This window comes from Platalea leucorodia, assembly GCF_965183815.1.
Source record: "Platalea leucorodia genome assembly, chromosome: 1".
Taxonomy (NCBI): Eukaryota; Metazoa; Chordata; class Aves; order Pelecaniformes; family Threskiornithidae; genus Platalea; species Platalea leucorodia.
Window position 1 is genome coordinate 65276778 of NC_138823.1, and position 21213 is coordinate 65297990.

General features: G+C 43.3%; 1 protein-coding gene across 2 annotated transcripts in view; it reads right to left on the bottom strand.

The window, feature by feature from the left end:
• Window positions 1-2068: 2068 nt before the first annotated feature.
• ZNF516 (zinc finger protein 516) overlaps window positions 2069-21213 on the bottom strand; it is a 106096-nt gene continuing 86951 nt past the window's right edge. For both annotated transcript variants that reach the window (XM_082310936.1, XM_082310937.1), the window contains exons 3-6: window positions 14999-16477; window positions 9846-9950; window positions 8872-8939; window positions 2069-2253 (exon numbers count right to left, since the gene is read on the bottom strand). In XM_082310936.1, the coding sequence (XP_082167062.1) occupies window positions 2194-2253; window positions 8872-8939; window positions 9846-9950; window positions 14999-16477 (1712 nt within the window). In that variant the 3' untranslated portion in view covers window positions 2069-2193. The remainder of the gene's footprint in view (window positions 2254-8871; window positions 8940-9845; window positions 9951-14998; window positions 16478-21213) is intronic.

Sequence of the window (21213 nt, forward strand, 5' to 3'; positions counted from 1 at the left end):
AAAGCAACAAAACAAAAGCGAAACAAACAAAAAAAACCCAACAAACAAAACAAACTGAGAAAGCTAGTGCAAACCCAAAATGATAATCATTAAGCAACACAGCAAAATATTTCATTTTTTCTTTTTTTCTCCTTTTTTTCTTTTTTTTGGTGTACAATGGAATGTGTCTATGCGACCTCCCTCAAAATAACTTCACAGAACAGTTAATTACAGTCACTTGTAAGTATTTGCACAGACGTTCCTAATTACACCGAGACTTACAGAGAATTCTGATATACATCTGGTGTAATAGCATAAGGAAAAACTAGTTTAAAAAAAATACATAAGAAAGTTAATTTGCATTGTTGCAAGTGTTGCGAAGTAACAAAAACTGTCAAGTAATTTAAAACAAGTAACAAGTAGTATCCAGAACCAATTACTGACTAGATTTTTTAAAAAAAGCAACCCCCCGCCCACCAAAACTGTTAGAACAGAAAGATCACACTGTAAGGTTTTTTCAGGTTTTTGTTTTTTTTTTTTTTTAAACAAATCTTTGTGTCAGAAGCCCATTTCTACAAAAACAGCACTATTCCATTATTGTATTAAGTAAACTGTTGCTCTCACCTGTATTAAAGGTTAGCATCATTTCTGTACATGTAAAATTATTGCTTTTTTGAAAAATATATTTAGCATGCTAGGGGTTTTTTTAATCCATTTCCTGCCTTTACAAAATGTTACAATTTAAAAAAGAACTAGTAAAGCTTTTGCAAAAATTTTCACAGAACATTTTCTTTCAAGGCAGCAGTAACTTTTGATAATGCATAAAATTATATGTGCAAAATCTGAAACTCTCAGAAATATTACCATCACACATAGTGTCACAGCAATAAGAAAAGAAAATATTTATATCTGTGGAATACATTTTTAATTGCTTACACTGCATGGTTTAACAACCTGTTATGTGCCACAACCCCACCTTGAAAACTTGCAGTTAAAGAGTTACTGTAGAAGAGGTATATAAAGCTTTTTTTTTCTTTTTTTCCTAACACCACCAGTGATCACCAAGTACAAGACATGACACATTTATATGAACGTTAACCTGCCACCACAAAAGGAGTTCCTCGTCTTTCCAAAATGTCATGGGGCCCAGGGAGAAGCGGTGAACCTGCTGAACCAAATGCAGGAGCAGAGAGTACTTTACGGGCCCAGGGCTGCCTGAACTTGTTCACCGACACCTCTTCTCTTCTAAACATACAGATCAGCGGCGTTAGACAGCTGAGCGTTTTATTATTTCCTTTTTTTAAACGTGAAGACTTCTTTTGTGATCAGGTCGAAGAACGTAGCCCTGTTACAAAAAAAGGTCCTGAGAGTAAAACACAGAAGCCTGTTTTTTTTTTTTTTTTTTTTTTCCTTAGTGTTCGACTAGCTTTTCTTTTCCAAAGCCGAATAGAAGCTTTTCTCTGGAAGTGTTTCAATTTCCATATTCACATACTATTAATGGTGCGCAGTCAAGAGCAAGAGCACTAGAAATGCAAGTGGTCCCCAAACTGTAATGAAACAAACCATTGCAGAATGACGGTCTTTCTCTTTAGTCCCTTTAATCCTTCATCAAGCATTGCTTTCTCAGCACCGAATGCCACCTTTTCCCCGCACCCCCCCTTCTTCCTCTCTCTCTTTTTTTTTTTTTTTTAATTTGCTTTTCAGCATGACAGGCAGTGGCAGTTTCATTAATTAATACTTCTCCAGCCCTCGAATCCACTGCTGTTTTTCAAATGTATCAAATAGTCATTGTGAGCATCAGGGAGGTTTTTGTTACAGTGCTTAACTTCTTCATGCTGTCCAAATCACATAAAGTTTAATTTTTCCAGTGTCTCAAACTTCTCTTGATTAATATAGATGCCTTGTGCTGCCACAGTGCTTGCCAACTCCACTGTTTATTATAAAGGAAATAAGGAACCATGGGACTGATTAGTACGTCAATTTATATATATCTTGTGTAGCATCTTCATTTATTTTAAAATGATTAACAGCGCAGAGGCACCCCCCCTCCTCGCAGAGCGCCGGTTCCAGCCTCGCGCAGCGGCTCCGGGCGAGGCGATGGCTGGCAGGGAGGCTGCTCTGCAGCCGCCGGGGCGCGGGGCGGCGGCGCGGGGGGCTGCCGGCGCTGCCCGTCGGGGCGGGGGCCGCGGGCGCAGGGGCTCCTCCGCCGGGGCTCTAGGTTCCCTTCCGGAGAGGCAGCGTGTGGGCGACCTCCACGCCGCCATGGTCTCTCCCCTGCAAGAAGGACGACAGAGGGAAAAGCTCATTCTCGCCTCCGCTCCCACGCGCAACCCTCCAGCAAGCTCTGCTGGTGTTCGGTACCCGTTACTAGCACCACGTATGTTCATTTTGGCCCACCGCATCAGAAGTTTTTTGGGTTGTTTTAATCATCTCCAGCAAGACAAAGTGTGTCGGGCCCATATAAAGTCCCCGACGGACTAGAAGAGCAAGTAATAGCGCCTGATGGAGCAGTTCAGAGAAGGCTGAGAACAAGGAGGGGAAGAAGAGGCCTCCAAAAAGCAGAATTTTGAGCTAGCCAAAAGGGATTTGTAAGTAGATCAGCGTTTTAAAAAGGCTGAAGTTTGAAGTCACCGAGGCAGCTAAAAGAAGAAACACTGAATTCTTGCACAGGTCTGTCAAATGCTAAGGCAGCTTTTTTTTCCCCCCTTGTCATCTTCCTTTTATTTTTTTAGCCAATTTTCATGAATAATTACCATGTTGAAAAAAATAGCAGGGATATTCTAAAATCAAGTGAAATTAAAGATAACATCATGAATAAGTGGGAGCCTGCAGCTCCCAAGAAAAGCTTTAAAATGACATTTAGAACATCACTGTCGGAACAATGCAGTTTACAATCCTGATCCTAAAACAACATGGCAAGATTAATCTTACATAAATGCATTATCCTTAAGCTAAAGTCTTGATGAAGTGAAACAGACCATTTTAAATTAATGCAACATAAAATACGGCACCCATGTAAAATCCAAGCAAGTTTCAAGCTGTGCCTATGGCAGCCCTCGAAATAGCTAAAGAAAGCCCAGCTCTGGTTGACATAATGTATTAAGTGCATCTCTTTTGTTAATAGATTTAGAAAATTCCTAATTAAACCTGGCCCAAGATTCATGACATTTACCAGTCAAAGTTTGGTTTAAGTCGGAAAGATTTGCAACAAAATTAAAGAAAAAAAAAGCTGCTGTACAGACGGCAGTATATTTGAAATGTAGGAAACAGTAACTGAATGAGAGATGTGATAAAACTTCCTTAGTTGGATGCTGAATTTCCTGCAGTAAACCAAGAAAGATGCTTTACATTTTTGCACGGCTGCATCATGCCGGAGAGACAGAGCCACAATTCCAGGAGGAGGCATTCATCATTAAAACGTCTCATATCGAACCGGCTCTACGTACACGGGGGAGCGTGGCAGGGTTTCGCCGAGCTGGGGGAGGAGGGAAGGAGGGAGAGGAGGAGATGGCGGGCGCCTCGCCCCAGTTTCCCTGGGTAAGCACTGAAAAAAGGGGTGTCGTTAGGGGTGCTTTTTTGGGATGGATAGCCTGCAGGGCGCTGGGCGGCCGAGGCGTGCCCAGCAGGTCCACAGGCCCATGAAAGGGGTAATCCATCCTCCTCCCACCCGGCAGGGAGGCGCAGAGGGGTCGGGGCAGCGGGTGGGTGGGTGCCTGGACCCCTCTGATGCATGGCTGTGCCCCCAGTTTCACCGGGAAACAGCACCTGAGCTTCACGCGTGCCAAAACCTACCCAGTGGCTCGCCCCCTTGTACTCGCACCGGCCTAAGGGGCCGGTCAGATTTTGAACCAGCTGATTCATCGCTGGATTGAATTCTTCCTGAAGTGGAGCGTTTACCATTTTTAAAACTAGGCTTTCTTCACTTTCAGCATTTTAAATGGGAAAAACAGCAGATTTTTTTTTAAGTGAAACCTATAGCTTCCATGCCAAAAGCTACTTTCGTACCAACTTCTAGGGCTTTTCACCACTTAACAGGAAAAAAAACCAGTTTGTGTGCATGTTAATATATTGGAGACAGATTATCGCTCGACATTGAAACAAATTGCAGTGATCGGTTTGGAGCACAGATACCGCTCCAGTTTGCTGGCAAGGGGAAAGTGTTGGGACAAAAACTACAGATGCTGATCCTGTCTATAATGCTCATAAACTAACGGACATACAGTACATGCATATTACTCAGATGCCAGTGCAGCAGCCTCCATGATTCCTTGATTGTTTGCATTATAATCTCCATATGTATGAACGAGACAAATTACGTTGCCATTTATTTGTTCATTATCTATTATTTTGATTAATGGAATTCTTGTTCTCAGAATAACTGTTTAAAAATAACATTTGCAATAATGAGAACTGAACTATTAATCATGATCTTTAGAAGAAACTCTGCAAGGAACTGGGGCAAGACATTTCATATGAACAAATGTCATAAATAGGACTTCTAACAGACAGTGCTAAAATTTCAAACGCAAAAAAACCCAATCAAACCCAGAAACCAATGGTTTAAATAACTTTTTAGTAGTCTTTTTTTTTTTTTTTTTTTTTTTGCTCCTCCTCTTCTCTCCAGAGTTGCTTTAGGACAAGCAGGGCTATACTGTAGCTGGTCTATAAAAAGATTAGAGGTAACAGATGCCCCCAGCCTTTCCCTCAAGCCCCTCTGCAATATATATATTGTTTTCTTGATGGTTTATTCCAGTCTGTCTATCCCCCAAATTCTGACTATTCACATTTATTCTATCTCAAGAATTGAACACTACAAGAAATAGTTCAAAATAGTTATAGTGGAGAAAATTAAGGCTTATGGACTCCTTAATGAAGGTGGTTTACCCCCGTCACAAAGGGCCTACTGCGCACCTCTCTTTTCAGTGACCGAGGCCCAAGAACTGTGGTGTCCACAGCCCTCACAGAAAAGGACCTTCACTGCTTTCCGGCATGCGGAAAGCTTCAGCCAGAGGTATCCATAATACCAACAGTTCATTTTTCTTTTTTCTGGGCTTTAGCTTTTAATTGATTTTCCATGAGTAAAAGGCCGTTTTTCCAGAGAGGTCAAAGGCTGGAGTTTTGGGGGTTTTGCTCATTTCACTCAAGCAAAAGGCAGAGAACTTGGTGTCTCTGGCTCCATCACTGCAAATATGCTTCACGTATATATATTCTCAATTAAACACAACTCTTCCTCATTGCTAACCAGTAAATCATGCCTTTTGAACACCCAATTACTTGTCCCTTAAAATTCTTAGACCAGATTGTTTGACAAAGCACTGATAGAGGACAAACTATATTCTTAAAGCGGGCCAAGTTTTTGTACATTCTTAAAAATGCAACAGAAGAAGTTAAACACAAGGCATATGTATTAGAAATTGCTACCACTGCTGTCACCATTTTGCAAAAGCAGGCTAGAGACTGACTGAATGCACGTGGGAATAGGGCTGCTGGTTGCAATGTTGCAGCATCAGGCAGCGTCTCTGAAATGAGCCCATGGTTTAGGAGAGCTTTGCTTTGGGAGCTCCAGCAGCTTCGAGGTACATGCGGTCGCAGGGACCCTTCCGAAGGGGAGCCAGCTTTTGTCTTGCCATGTATAAGCAATTGGAGTGCGCTCCCCGAATTCATGCCTACTAAATCAGGTCTTTGGATGCTGCTTAGTGTATTCCAAATTAAGATACATATTCATTGTGGATAAGCAAGCTTAATTATGGATATATTGGGATATTTAGCATTTATAAAAATATTCAGAATATTCAGTATGTTTAATATGGCACCATTTCAAGAGAATCTACATGACTTTGCACAGATTGTATTGACTCGGGGTATATAATGAGCATTTTTTGTCCTTTAGACAAAGAAGAGTAGAAAATATTCCAGAGTTCACAGGAAATTCATTCAATGTAAAAATGTCCTTCTCGGTTTTTTTTTTTTGTTTTTTTTTTTTTTTTTTGTTTTGTTTTTTTTTAAAGCATTCAGGTAGAAATAAGAAACCACAGTAAATACGTTATGAAGGAGATGAACATCTTATTTCCTACATTTTGTTTGTATTTCATTGGTGCTGATAACAAAGCATGAAACACAGCCCAGTGCTAAGATTATCAAAACTGGGTGTGTGTGGTCTTCTTTGCATGCCCCTATAGGTGGCCTACTTTTCAGCGATGCTGAACACCTGCATCTCCGGTTGGTGGTTCATTACCCTAAAGTAGGTTTCTTATTTAGACACCTAAATATAGATTTAGCTGGCTTATTTTTGAAAAAGCCTGGCTGTAAACCCTATTTTTAACATGCAGAATTAAAATTATTCTGTGAGAAAACTGCTATATAATGTAGCGCTGTTGTAAGCTACTATGCTGGGGGACTTTAAAAGCCCTACCTAACATTCTTTCACAAAGGAAACCTTTAGAGATGATCTTCTAGTTGACTACTGAAGGGAATGGGGGAACTGTGAAATACTAATGTTAATATTTTTACTGTTTAGCCGACTACTCAGGGGAAGACATTTTACCTGCAAGGAGGAAACATTACGTAAAGTGAATCATTTCCACTTAACATAAAAAAAGAAAAAAAAAAAACAACAACCTTTCATTCTCAAGCTACCATACGCGGTAACTATTGTTTCTTGCTCGGAGCATGTGCACGGCACTTCTGTAACTTGAACTGACTTTACACTGTAAACTCTCATGAATAGATCTGTCCCCAATTAAGAAATGAAATGAAGACACAGAGTGACAATGTTTAAAGTGGGAAACTGTAATGTTACCAGAATGCTGCAGGCATCGTTCCCGGTGCGAACTCATTTCTGTGCTTCTAAAGGCCCCTACGGCTGCAGGTAGAAATGAGCGTATTCCCTGCCTAACGCCCAGGGACTGTGCAGGTGGAGTCTTCTGGGGGAGCGCAAAGCCCGCACGCAATGCGAACGAGCAAAACGGCAGACAACTGAATAATCCTAACTGACACAGGTGCTGACAAACCGAGACAAAGGCTGATACTGAGGAGAAAACAAGACAAAAGACAGGGAACTATCTCCTGGAGAAGTGATCATACTGCTGCTTCTGTGGAAGAAATACTGACGGGCAAGAGACGAAGCGATTCAGGAAGCTAACCCCTACTCAGTATTCTGCTGTACTGAGAGATGCTGTAATTTAATCAAATACTTTGAAGACAGATTGACGCGGACTGAGAATGCAAGAGCAAACTACATTTGCCGTGGATGACGTTAGTCAATAAATTCTGGCATGGCAGTAGTTTACAAAGCCAAGATTATGAGTAAATTTATTGTGCAGTAATATAACCCAAATTACAAAAAGAGTCCAGATGTGGACTGAGCTGCCACATCTCTTTTTGGGTAGATAATGACCATTTCAGAATTTTTTGGAAATGTATTTCCGACTTTGACCTTACATTGTCTTTTAGAGGAAAAAAGCCCAGGTGCCTTCAGAATCCAATCTCAACTACACATGAGATAAAATCATGAGCATGAAAAGATTAAAGAGCATTTTAAACATGCTTAGGTTTACTGACTCTACATTACTAAACCAATGAGAACCAAAGACTAGTTGAGCTAGTTTTCAGAGCTGCAGTGTTTCACTCTGTCACATACTTCTACTGAGAGGTATGTCCTTGCACAATTTTATTGCATAAGCATCATAAGGAGAGCACTTTCATCTAGTTCTCTAACTATAGCATAACTTTGCTGCTACTATCCCAGAAAAGCAAAGCAAACGCTGCCCACAACAACAACTACTGAGTGCTATGCCATCTTGAAAACTTTATGAGGAGAGTTGTTGGCCACTCCTACAGCCTGACAGCAACTCAGATACTCCTGTGGCAGCAGCTGGGTTCTCCACGTAGCCTTTGGGCCAGAAAGATGCAAGTGCAATAAACAAGGTGCTAAGAGTCTCCATGAAGGGTGCAGCATATGAACTACTCAGCGTACGAACTATGAGATGTGGTGGTGCCCAGTGAGGATGTTTACTGAGCAAGTAGAAACCAACTCCTAAACTTCATGAAGGCAGAACTAGAATGGAGATGCATTCTGTAAGCGTGGCCGAAAGCATCTGCAGTCGTCTAGTAAGAGAGAGGACAGCAAAAGTGTTGTAGTCAAAATTAAACTAAAAACATGGATGAAAGAAAAAGTGAGTGATGCTGGAGGCAGTTTCACAATGAAAGAAAACTGCCATGAGAAGGTGTGCCCTGAAACCCACCTGCCAAGCGGGAAGATGGAGTGGGAAGGTCCAGGTTATGACACTGGTTTCCAAAGACGTAAGATACGCAAAACAAATTCAGTTTAATGGTTTTCTATGTAACAGCTTTGTCATACATAATTCAGAGTGCTGAGACGTGTTTGTTAAGACAGGAAACTCTGTATACTAGGAAACAGGAAAGCACACCACCACAGAGAGTCCACAGAAACTGGAAGATGAGGGCCTTTCAAAGGCCAGATACTGGCTATCAGGGTACGAATACTCTTCAGAAAAATACAGACTAAGGGTTAATTGTGTTGTTGCAGCAGAAAACATGTTAGTTGTAAAAGCAAATTATTTCTAAGAATTCTTTATGTACTATCTCACCATTATATATCACTGTGCATTACAGTTACCTATCCCACCCACTCCCCAGTAAGCTGGTAACATGTTTATTTAAACACTAACTACCTGCTCTACAATTAACTGACTCTCCATATAACAGACTTTGATAAAACGCTTAAAAAATTTAAGAGCTAAAAGTCAAACAACACCGTTATTATTTATACATGTTATAAAACAGTCAGCGCTTTAGTGATGAGTATCACTGTGCAACTTTTTCCCAGCTACCACATTAAAAACCAAACATCCAATTAATTGTAAAACATACTTGTTTTGGGGCATCTGCGGAGGTGGTGTGAACTTCAGTACCTCGGAGTCCATTAGACTCAAATACCACTGTGGGAACAAGGGGGCTTGTTAACAGATGAACATTCAAGCTTCGTTAGTGTGTGTACATTATTTGAGACCATTACAGATTAACCACGTTCAAAAAAAGACACCAGCTACTAGCCTGTGGCCGGAAAATACCAATTTACCGTAACACTTACTGTAAGAGAGTGTGCTAATGGCAGCCTAGGGCCACTGCCCTTTTTAATTCAGACTTCAGCGCTGAAGAAAGCAATCACTGACAACATTAATTATCAGTGTATGTGTAAAGGGACCCTCTTCTTGCATTACTTACCATTTGGCCTCTGTCATTTTGCATCAGACTGGCTTATGTATGCATCATTCACACTTTTCAGGAGGAACCCGCTAGTCTCACTGTCTCGTGCAATGCTCAGGAGGTCTCTCGACACCGATGGCTTTAGCCTCCTACAGCCTCAACCACAGCCCGCGCCAGGTTAAAAACGGCTGGTAGGGATTTCCCATTTTAGGGCTGACCGGTCTGCAGAAAAATCTAATTTTCCGAAAAATGTTCCTGTCAACAGCAACGACGAGGCAAAACAAAGCCTTATGTTGTGCTGAAAGGGGTACTTTGATTTCAATTTGTGCTGGTGGCAACAGAATTCATTAGCATATTCATTTCTGAGTACCCTACTCTCTAATTAAAATAAAAGATTTGCAAACAGACTTATCTTAAATGCATTGCAATTTTATGGAGTTCGGGCAGGGATCAGGTAAGCAATATCCGGAGAACAAGAGCAAGAGTCGTAAAAATAAAAAACCTGTCTATTAGATTTAGGTACTGGAATTACTTAGGTTAACATGGTATGTGAAACGTAATTCTTGGCATTTTGTTAGCTGGATGCAAAAGCAGGCAAGCAGGAAAGGGAGAAAGCAAGAGCAAGTGTGAAAAGGTACCTGCGTGGGACCTCTGATGAGTCCTGAGGTGACTGGGTTGGGTAAAGCATTTTCCACATTCTCTGCAGACGCAGTCTCCTTGGCGTGTTTGTGTCCTGAGCATCCCTGTAGTCGGGAGGGAGGGAGGGAGGAGGGGGTGGGGGGGGGGGGGGGGGGGAGAGGAGAGAGGAAAGTTGAGAAGAAAACATTATGCCAGAAGAAAACATCATTAGTATGTCTAATGTGTCATTATGTGAGGCTACCTTCAGGCCCTGGATGACAACTGTCAGCCTTCATCTAGGCACTGGCTGACAGGCCAGGCACACACAGGACTGCAAGAATGCATAAATTACATTGAATTAAAAAATGCTCCCCATGATGTGCCCGCACCAGGACTGGCATGTCAGGTGTGCGCTTTTCAGAGCAGCTGGATCCACTTCCCAGCCATCACCCAGCTTTGTCAAGCAGTACATCAGGCAAATCAAAGTGACTCCAGCGTGGCGGAGACAAGTCACATGGATAATAGGAAGTGAGTAGGACCAGAGCCCGACTGTCCCCCCCGGGCGGCAATACCTCAGAGACAAATGCAGAGCGAGTGGAGCCATCACAGACTGATCAAACCTTTCGCCCCTGCCTACCTGCCTGCCGGTGCTGCTTTGACCCCGGACCTCTGAGGCACAGACGAAAGACATCTGTGAATGAAAGTGTCATTCCGGACATTTTGAGCTGGTAGCAGTGCAGCAGCCTTCCCCCAGCCCTGGATAAACATGTTTTCTAGGCCATTAGCATTTGTGGAAAACCGCTCAAACCTCTCCTTTTTCTCCAAAGGTCAGTTTACAGCATCTGACTTAAAGGGCTGGTCTTTGTCTTTTTGCTGCTGATCAAAAAAGACACATTTGACTTTTATTGGGCTTTTTTATTATTAAAAAAAAAATACGTTCAAACATCATCTTTTCTATTTTGGTAAAACGCCCTCCTCAGAAGGAAAGAGTTGATGTTTCCATTTGCCACTGGAACACTTTGGCTTTTAAAGAAATTCTCAGGGGGTTGTCAGCAGAAGTGAAGTTTCAGCTTTTCTTTCATTTTTTGCTCCCCTGTTACAGCATTTAAAAAGCATAAAATTGTGAAAAAGTGGCAACAACCCCCCCCAGTTGAAAAATCAACTGCAGGATGCCAGAGGGCTCATCCAAAATACAGATGCTGTACCTGAAAATGAATGGAAAAGAAGACGGGCTGCCATTTACTCTGCTGGTATGGCACCAAGCGTCCTGCAATGGTTTTTACCACAGCATATATTGAAAAGAAATGTCTGGCTGCAATAAAAAAAAAAAAAAAAAAAAAACAAAAACCCACGCACGAATTGTTTTCTCTTTTTATAATAGCACCTCCTGCAGATGGCAGCACAGTCTGTATAATGTAGCTGAACACACTCACTCCCAACAATTAATTTCCTGGCAGTCAAATACGAGATCATGATTTAGGGGCAAATCCAGATCACATATACCCACACCCCCCCCCCACACACACACAAAAACCCAAAACAAAACAAAACCAAAAAAACAACAAAAAAAATACAACCAACAAAAACCGAACCAAAATCACATAAATTTCAATGAGAGCTTCACCGTACTATAATGAGACAGATTTGCCTTGTAAGGCAGTCAAGATTAAAGCAGATTTTCTTGTCTGTTACTAGCATTTCCCCCTCACTGGCCAGAACTACAGCTGCAAGTTCGAAAGCAAAGCTGAGCGAAGCGTGTTGAGGGACCAGACGTGGCCTTTGCCAGACGGCCGTGCCGGCCGCCAGCCAGGCAGGGACAGGCAGGGCAGGGCTCTGCTCACGGCAGAGCGGCTCCCATGGAGGCTGGGAGACCTGGGCTCCTCAGGTGGTTTTCTGCCGCTTCTGGAAAGACATTTAATCTCTCTATACTCCAGGTCTCCCTCTGTGAAAGGTGAATACGCTTGTCTCGGCAGCCGTTTGGGCCCGATCCGACAGCCTTCATGGAAACACTGCTCCCACTTGAGTCGTGCATGAGGCAGGTTGAGGACGCTGTTGTAAGCCAGCGTACCCTGTACAAACATCGAAGGTGAGCAGGTTAGGACTTTCCTCTAACCCTTCCCTGGCACTCACTTCATCATAGTTATTTAAAAAGCAGGTGGAAAAAATGGATTGCTTCCAGGTATATTTGCCACTGCTGCATTTCCTAAAGAGCACCATAAGGCTTTTGATAGTTCAGAGCTTTGAGCGATGGGCACCACTGCCGCAAGGCAATACCCCTATGAGTCATCACTCAGGTTATCCTATATGTGAACAAAAGAGGGGGGATGACTACAGGTGTTAGCAAATTAAGGTAAACGAACGTGAGGATCTGAATGGGAGCTCCTGCAAAACGGATGCTCAAAGCTGGTCTCAAAGGAGCCCCAGGGAAAGAGTGCATCTGCTGCCATAACCCATCCTTTCCTAATATGGTGAGTCATGTAAATATCATGAATAAAACAAATAACCACTATTAAATATAACAATAAGATTCTCTCTACAAGCGTTTGGGAAGATTGGGCAGTGTGAAACAAACCTAGCCTAAGCACAGCAAGCTTTGTGTTTGCAGCTGTATAACAACAGTATGTACAACAACTCTCTCTTCCAAGACCACACTGGAATAGACACAAGTGTAAAAGAAAGGATCCCAGCAATAAATCCAGTCACTCTAAGGGAAGTTGAACACTGCCATACCACACACAGAAATATTCTACTGCGATCCAAGAAGAGGTAATATACCAAACATCCAGTAGAGCCTATCGGGAACATTCACTTGGGAAAAGAAAACACGTGACAAATAATATACCTAAGTGGGATTTTTGGTTGTTGTTTATGTCACGATTGCCATATTCACATTGCCATAGTAAGACTTAATTGTATGATGCATACTGACTGAGAGGGCTCAGTCTAGGGCCATGTGTTATTTCAGACAAGGTTCATTTACCCTCCTCTATTCACAGTTGGTAGGATCTTGTTCCTTTTGCCTGCAGCAGCTTTTTATTTTAGTGCTATGAAAAACAGCCATCATGCCAATTGGTTTGGAGAACCATCAACAACGTGGAAGTTGTATATAAAATAAAGACAAGCTACATAAAAAACAAAGTTTCAAATTCTGAAAACTTGATTGCTGTAAAACACCTGGAATGAAAGAAGAGATTTCAAAGCAGAGATGAGCACTAAATAACTCCCAGTTAAAGTGTCTCTGGAAATCACTGCCCAGCAAAACCACTTTGGCAGTAAAATCCCTCTTTTAAAAAGCAGGTAAACAGAGACTTCACTGGAAACCCTGCCCCTACTTTACTTTGCCCCAGTGCTCCTCATGGTTTTTCAGGTGCTTGCATTCACTAAGTCAGCTTCTAGTTCCTGGCTTTTACTGTTTCTCTCCACCCCGCTTAACACGGCTGGGAGCTCACTGGATCAATAAGACTCCTCTGAGCAGGCTGACACAATGGCTTATTAAATGACACCAAGGAGGGCACCCATGTGAAGGTAGCCCAAGCTGATGGTGGAACAATTAACTGGTATTTAGAGCAGGAAGCGAGCAGGGAGAAACTTTGGACAACATTCCTAGGCACTGGGATGGCAAAAGCAGAGTCGGGATGGCAAAAGCAAAGTCGGCTGGACAAAAACAGGAACGCTGACCCCGCAGTTTTAGAAACCGAGCACGTCTTCCTCTGCCTCCTTAACAAAAACCAGGAGCCTGATGTTAGTTGCGATCATCATGCAGCCTCTAGCCACCTGCAAAACAATCTACTCAATAGTAATAAATAACAGCCGGCTCCTACGCAGCATTACTTTTTAAATGATTGAGCAAAACTGACAATGGAGTGGCTGAAAGGTGCACCTCATGGACTATTTCAGATAGATTTTGCCTTCCCGTCTTCTCCAAGAGGCCTTCCACCAAGACCTGACCAAATACTATGGCTCCTTCCTTGCCTCACAGCTGCCAGAGTGGTCAACTTGCACACGCCTTCTGGGCAGTAGACCACAGCTGTCCTTAGATTACCAGCTTCCAAATGTCCCGGGTTTCATCCCACTTGCAAAAGGGGGTCACAAGCTCCATTTCACACATGCTTTTGACAAAACAGAGAGCATTGTGTCAGGTGAGGACACAAACACCGGACTGGAACGTGTGCTCTTTCCATGTGGAGTTCAGTTCTTGCACAACTTCTAAGAGAGGCAGCGTACAAAAAAACGGGATGGTTTACAAATGGTGAGAGCTGGGACTATGGCTCCCATTCTCCCCCCCTACACACACACACCCCCATCTCAAGAGTAATAAATCAGTGTGATTTTCAGTTTCCACTGAGACAAACTAATTCTGGCAGATAGTCAAAAGAGTAAGGTTTCAAATGCAAATACAAAGGTTTCTCCCCCACCCACCCCCCCCCCCCGCCCTTCTTTTTACGTGGCACTTGACTGGCAAGAGACAGAAGAACAACCCTGATACTTTTTTAGTCCCTGAACTTTTAAACTAGCTATTTGCACAACTGCCTTTCCTGCTTATGTGAATTAGCAAGCACATATTTGGCCCTACCTCTTTTTAATTATAAACATAAAAACAGATCAAAATAATCATTTGAAAAATACGACAGCAGTCTTTGATACGGACAAGGAAGATCTTAAGACTTTTGTCAAGAAAGACAAAAGGACACCGACAAGTAATTATCTCCCTCTGTTGTTGGAAGACTCGTTTGCAGACGAAGTTGAAGAAAACCCCCAAAATAACATCACAGATAAGCCCCAGAGGATGTTTATTTTGCCCGAAGCAAAAAGATTATGATGTGTGCCAGCACCAGCATATCAGGGGGATCTTCGTGTGACAGCACATCTGTGTAACTTTAGCCTGCTTGAAGCGAGGGGACAAAGGAACAGCAATACTCCAGGTGGAACGAGATACATTTAACCTGCGACAGAAATGTCACACAGTGCACGAGGGGGGGGATTCTGCAATGTTAGGAGATCAGTAAACAAACCTATTCAAGCCTATCCAGAAATGATAAAAACAATGAACTTGTAATCCCAGCTGTTAAAGGGAGAAAAGGAAGAAACTGTGAAACAGCATGTCGTGCTTCCGAACGAGGCAGGAACGAGCAAGCCGCGTCCTCAGCTACGGAAGGGCTTGTAAAAATCTTACCTGCGTGATCCAGGACAGGGCTGTTGGCACCGCAGGTTTGGTACAACGAAGCAAGGTCCTTTGGAATGTATGTTTTAAAGATATTTAAAATGTCCAAACGTTTCTCATGCCCGTCTGATCCCGGATCCTGTTTGCTGGAGTGTAAAGCCGGAGAAACTCCCGCGGCGCTAGGCTGGGGCGGCAGCAGTGGACTCACTCGTGCTACCGCTGTGCAGTTTGCCAATGTCCTCATCTCATTCCCAGCCTTCACGTGAGCCTCCCTCTGAGGCACCAATGGCTCTTCGTGTTTAGTGTACTGCTCGCTTTTACACAGAGGATGATACTGCGGCGGTGGGTTGAATTTGGCCTTCACGGAGTCGGACGCACAGTGCTTACCTGGAGGGGCAAAACCAGTACTTCCTTGGGGAACCACATACTTTTCCACTTGCTTACTGTTGGTAGACTGTGTGCTAGGCCTGGATATGACTGTCTGAGTAGGCGTTACGCTTCTGCTATAGGCTCCCATTTGCATAAGTTTGGAATTTGCTTCATATTTACTTTTTTGTTGTGCTGCTATGCTGTATTGCTCCTGGGAATGGTTTAACTTGGGCTGTCTGTACCCATCCAGACCTGATAAGCGTGGACCACAGTGGCCGAAGGCAAGACCGTCCTTTGACTGATGCGTACTCCCAGACTTTGCAGTCATCCCGACAGAAAGAGAGCTGCTTTTGGACCCTGGCAACGTACTTGGCACTTGAGTGCGCGTAAATCTGGCAACGGGCAAAGGCTGGCATTCCTTACCGCCAAGAACAGGAGGGGGGCCAGTACGCCCACTCCTCGCCAGAAAGACCAGGTTGTTTTTAATACTCTTGAATCCGTTTTGTTGAACCCAAGGGGGGACCATCGAGTTACAGCTGATTTTGTGCAAAATTCTTTTGTGCATCCACAGGACTTCAGGGTAGTAGGTCTTGTGACTGCAGAAAGGACACGGGTAGACAATTAAAGCAGCCTGCAAGGATGTATTCAGATTTTTATTGCATGAATTATCCCTTGTTGATTTTTCACTCAAATCGAGTGGAGCTACCTCTTGAGCTTCAGCACCTTTTTCTGTCAGAGGATGCTCCCTGTTCAGGTCTAGCAAATTTTCTCTAGCGTGACTAGCCTGCGCTTCAAGTGACGTTTTCAAGTCCATGACCATGTTTGAAGATGTCTGGCCCACACCCGAAGCAAAGCTAGCAATGTGACTGGAGCAAGGAAACCCTTGGCTGTGCTGAAATGCTGGCATCTTTATGTCTGCAGAACCTTTTAGATCTTGGTATTTTGAAAAGGGCTCCTTGATGACATTCTCCAGTGCTGACACCAGGGCAGGAGTCTCTGGTTTAGATTCCCTGGCCTCGTTTTCTCTGGTGTTGCGGCTTCCCAGCTTCGGGAGTTCATCCAACTGAGATGTTACCATTGGGGTTTCCTCTTCAGAAAAGTTGCAGTGGTATGGCTTTTCATCTGAATGGGACAAACAAAAAAACATTGTTGTCATTTTATGCAGAAAGGAGCCCAAAGGACAGAGCATAAGTCAAAATTAGAGTCAGATAGCAGGAGAAAAAGCAAACTTTGGTATTAGTATCGTAATGACATGCTACAGACTCAATGTACTGTATAAGCAACAAAATCTTGAAATAAGACACAACAGTTCAATTTACTCTTAAAGATGACTGAGAAGTCTGGATAAACTCTCTAATGCTGCATGTTCATGACATTTTGAAGAAAGAACAATTCAATAATATGCCCATGTTAAAATTCTGAGACTGCAAGAAAAATAAACAAATATGCAACCATTTAATTCTTTAACAAAAGCAAAGGTAACAGAGCCAGATAAGACTGACCTAGTTAAAGGTCTGTCACCGCTTCCATTACAAGCCCCTATTTTCAAAGGGTTTATAACTCAGCAATAAAAATTGGTTCCACACAGAAACCAAGCATATAAGCAGGTACAGCATACAGAATAAATTTTTCACTTAAGAGGGACTTTTGCAGTGACCAAGTATAAAAGATGAGTTATGGAGGATGTAAATTTTGAATTTTCCATCCGTTAGTTTAAAGCAGATACATTTTTTTTTAACATACTTCTACGTTTGAGTCAAACTTTAGGAAAATTTTATCACCGCTCGGTCCGCTGAGAGGTAAGGAATTCAACGTTTTTCAGCCATTTGGATTACAGAATTCAAACCCGACTTTCAATTCTTCCCATTTTCTTCTTCGCTTCTCAGCTCTCCAGGGTAAATTTATCTACCTAACACATCCCGTTGAAAGGGAACATACTGGGCAGTAATTAAAGCCATTTAAGGGGAAAGAGAAGAGTAGGATTTGTTTTGCTGGGAGCATGGCTACCTCTGCCTGCTCTCCTGATGCCGACCTCTCAGAGCCACTGATGAAGCCGTTGAATCCCTCCAAATCAGTTCACAAATCATTTCCACAGAGATTTTCGCCACAGCAGTAACGCTTACTGCACTGAACCCATTTAACATGTAACTGAATTGAATCATCTGACAAACTTTCAGTTTCAATTAACATGCAGTTAATGAGCCACTGCCAGGCAAGTGTAAGGAGACCATGCTCCATCTAAAATGTCACCAGTCCAAAGTGATCACCGCATCCGTAGGAGGGGTGAGAATGGGAAAGGAGTGAACTGCTCTAGAGCTGCATATCCTCTCACATCAACTCGTAAAAGCCAGCGCTTCAGAAAATCAGGCGCTGTTCGTTAGCGCAGCGCAGTGCCACGGGCATTATTCTGCACGGCGCAATGGAAGAAGCATGTCTTCGGCTGGAGTTTCACTGCAAATAAAGTCTACCGAGCCAAGCCTTCAATTCAAGCAAAAAATTCTTAAGCTTTTGTTTAATTCGAGGTAATTACATTAAAAATAACCCATAGATTTGCAGCGTTGCAGGGCTGAGTGCTCACTCTGCTAAGATCATTTTCCTTTCAAACTCTCTAAGGGGGTAAATTCAGGAGGAAAAAAACCCCATGACCCAGAAACTTGTTTTTCCTGTGTTGCAGGGGACAAGGCTTTGGGAAAGCACATGCCCAGCACTACTAGCCAAATTTACAGTTTGAAACAAAGACACTGCATGCAGCGGTGAAATCTGACACTGCACATCTGTGTTATTTTCAAAGCATATCTGTCAAAGCCCAAAATATTTGTGCTCTTAAATAAGATTTTTAAGGCTTCTCTTTACGATCACAAGGAGTGGCTCCTTTGATCATCGTAGTAAATAATAAAGCAAAGCAAAAACAAATCATTCGGTCGTAGCAGCACTCAGCAGCGACTGAACCGGCCTACTGGCTACGCTGAGGAGAGCGGGCAGAGGAGGGAGGTGGGGGACCACCGCCAGCCCTGCTCGCAGGGCCTGCGGAGCCGGGAGGCTCCGGGCTGCTCCGTGGTCTGCTGGTGCAGCCCTGATGCTGGGCAGATGCCCACGACTCCCCGGTCGCTCTGCCAACCTCAGATACTCCTTGATGCTTTCTGACTTGGTGAAAGCCTACGTACTGCACCATTTCAGCAAGCAGGACTGAGCTGAATGAACCGTGAGATGGCACGGGTTACGTCTGGGCTTGGTCTTTAGGTCTCGACTGTTCAGTTTAGGTCTGTGCTTGGGGAGAGGAGGAGGAGAAGGGGGAGGGGGCAGCAGAGAGACATGCCCCAGTCCCATGTGCCCCAGCAACTGCAAGTATCAAGCCTGGGACTGCACACCTAGAGGTGGCTACCATCCTTTTAGCCCTATTGCTTTATTGCAGCCACCAAAGAAAAAGGGATTTTCCAGGTGGAAAACGTGGCACAGAGTAGGAAAATGATGAAGGCATTTGTGAGGTGTACCTAGGCCTGCAGTTGCCACAATGCTGAAGGCATATGCTGTCAGTACAATACAGGAAAATTTGTAAGGTTATTACAAAACATAGCTTCTAACATCTCTTCATAGCATCTTGCTAGATTCAATTCCTCTGATGTCTCACACGAACAATACTGAACACACTAGGAATAATTTTAAAAGCTTAGATCAGGAGCCTCAATAGCAATATTTGTGTTAACTGCTCAAGCTGCACTTCTAGCAAAAAAAAAACCCCAAAAAACCAAAAAAAACCCACAAAAACCCCAAAACCACACCCCTACCCACCTTCCCCAAGATTTGGACGGACATGCTTTTCACCGGCAGGCCAACTCATACTTCTTCACCGGCACAAAGCACAGCCTAAGCTTTTCCCTAGCCCCATCCTGCTCTCCGCCAGCGACCCAGCACTCCAGATACCAACACCCAGGCTGAAACGCTGCCCCGTGCCATCCTCCCCATCATGGGTGGTGGTCCAGGCTGGGCTGCGAAGCCAGAGGGGAAGAGGGGATGCGGGCACGAGCAAGAGGAGATGGCATTCAACCTAATAATACAGACAGAGACTTTTTAGAGAAAGAGATTAAATTTATTTCTGCCTGTTTCCAGCCGCTTGCCCCAGCTGAAAGGGGGTACTAACAATCCTTTTAAATCACTCGTATAAAATATTGCCCTAACCAGCGCAGTGCAGGCATTACTGTCACCAGAAACTTTCGAGATTTTATTATGGCCAGGTCAAAGCAAAAAGCCATGAATGGGATGCCTTTTGCATGATCTCCAGGGACCATAACTCACATTCCCCATTGAAAGAGTTCTTGGCTAAGCCTGCTCTCACTTTTTATCCTACTGTCCCTGTCATCTCACATTTGTCTCAACTCCTTTGTTTCTTACCCAAAACAGGTGTTTACCTCTTGTACTTAAGAGCGAGAAAGGTCCTTTTACCACATCCCTAAAGTGTTATAGTTTTTGTGCGTCACGGATACCTGGCCAACAGCTGACGTGGAGGAATTTTACAAGGCGCCCAGCCAAGAGGTGGCTGCTGATGCCATCTCATGCCTTCAGTTCGGCCATAGCTTCAAGTATCGATGGCATTGCAGGCCACAGGACAGCAAAGCCAGACAGCACAAAACACTTAACTATATGGGAAGCCATGGTCTAGAAACACAGGAACGTTCAGGGAATCAACCAGTTCTTCAGAAATATATCGAATTGCCATTGCTTAGTTACGTGTCTTACACAGGCAGATAAAGGTGACTCCCCTCTCCCCACAGACACGCATCTCTCTCCTCTCTTTCTCCCCCGCACAAACTCCACTTGTTTCCTCCCCGGCTCTGTTTCTCCACAAAACCAAATTTCAGAACGAGCCGCACAGCTGTTTTAATTCATGAGGCTTCCTATAAAGTAAACCAGGCTATAAGCCCGAGGACAATGAAACCGTGATTTCTATTCAGAAGAGCAGAACTGGCTAGAAATTGGCCCCTTTTCTGGCTAGCATTACAGCACTAGGAGTTGAAGGGAAAGGAGCAGATGTGATGAGTTTGATTTTTAGTAAACATTTGAGAGTGATTTGCAGTTTGAGATGAATGCTGTGGCTCGATTTGAAAACTGGCTGCAAATAAATCACGATAAAAGCAAAGGATAACATTGGAAGAAGGTGCAATATTGCAAAGACCTGTATTAGGTCCTATTTCACTTGATACTTTCTTTAATGATCCAGAAGAGACTCTAGACAGCATGCTAACTTAAATCTCCAGGAAATATCACATTTGGAGGAGCTGCAAAAATAACGGGCACAAGGAAATAATGCACAGGGACTTAGAGAGAATAGAAATGCAGTCTGAAAATAATCAAGTGAGATTCATTCTGGAAAAAAAGCAGGCTAAGACAAGTGAAGGGAAATGATCCAAAAAACCCAGGCAGTGGGAGGGTGAAATCTGGGAAGCAGCAATGTTTAAAATAACAGATGTTACAATAGACGGCAAGTTAAATATGAGCGTACTAGGTGAGGTTCTTCAGCTTATCTTTCACAAATAAAAGTACACATTATAAAAATAAAACTACCCCTCTGAAGAAGACACTTACATGATGGCCATGCTGGTCACATTATTTTTTATGTATTTCATATACATAGATATAAAAACCCCAAAATACATATACCGTAGTAATGGGCACTATGTAAAAGCCCACAGTAAGCACAATACAGTGGGACACAGCAGGGGAAAAAAGGCAAAAAGCAGGTTTGCAGCAGAAAAATCGAGGTCTATTATCCTGTGAAAGGAAGGGCCAACAAAAGTACTCCATGCCCCCAGAATATCTGCACAGATGTACAAATATGGACAAGTCGGAAGGGGTTCAGAGAA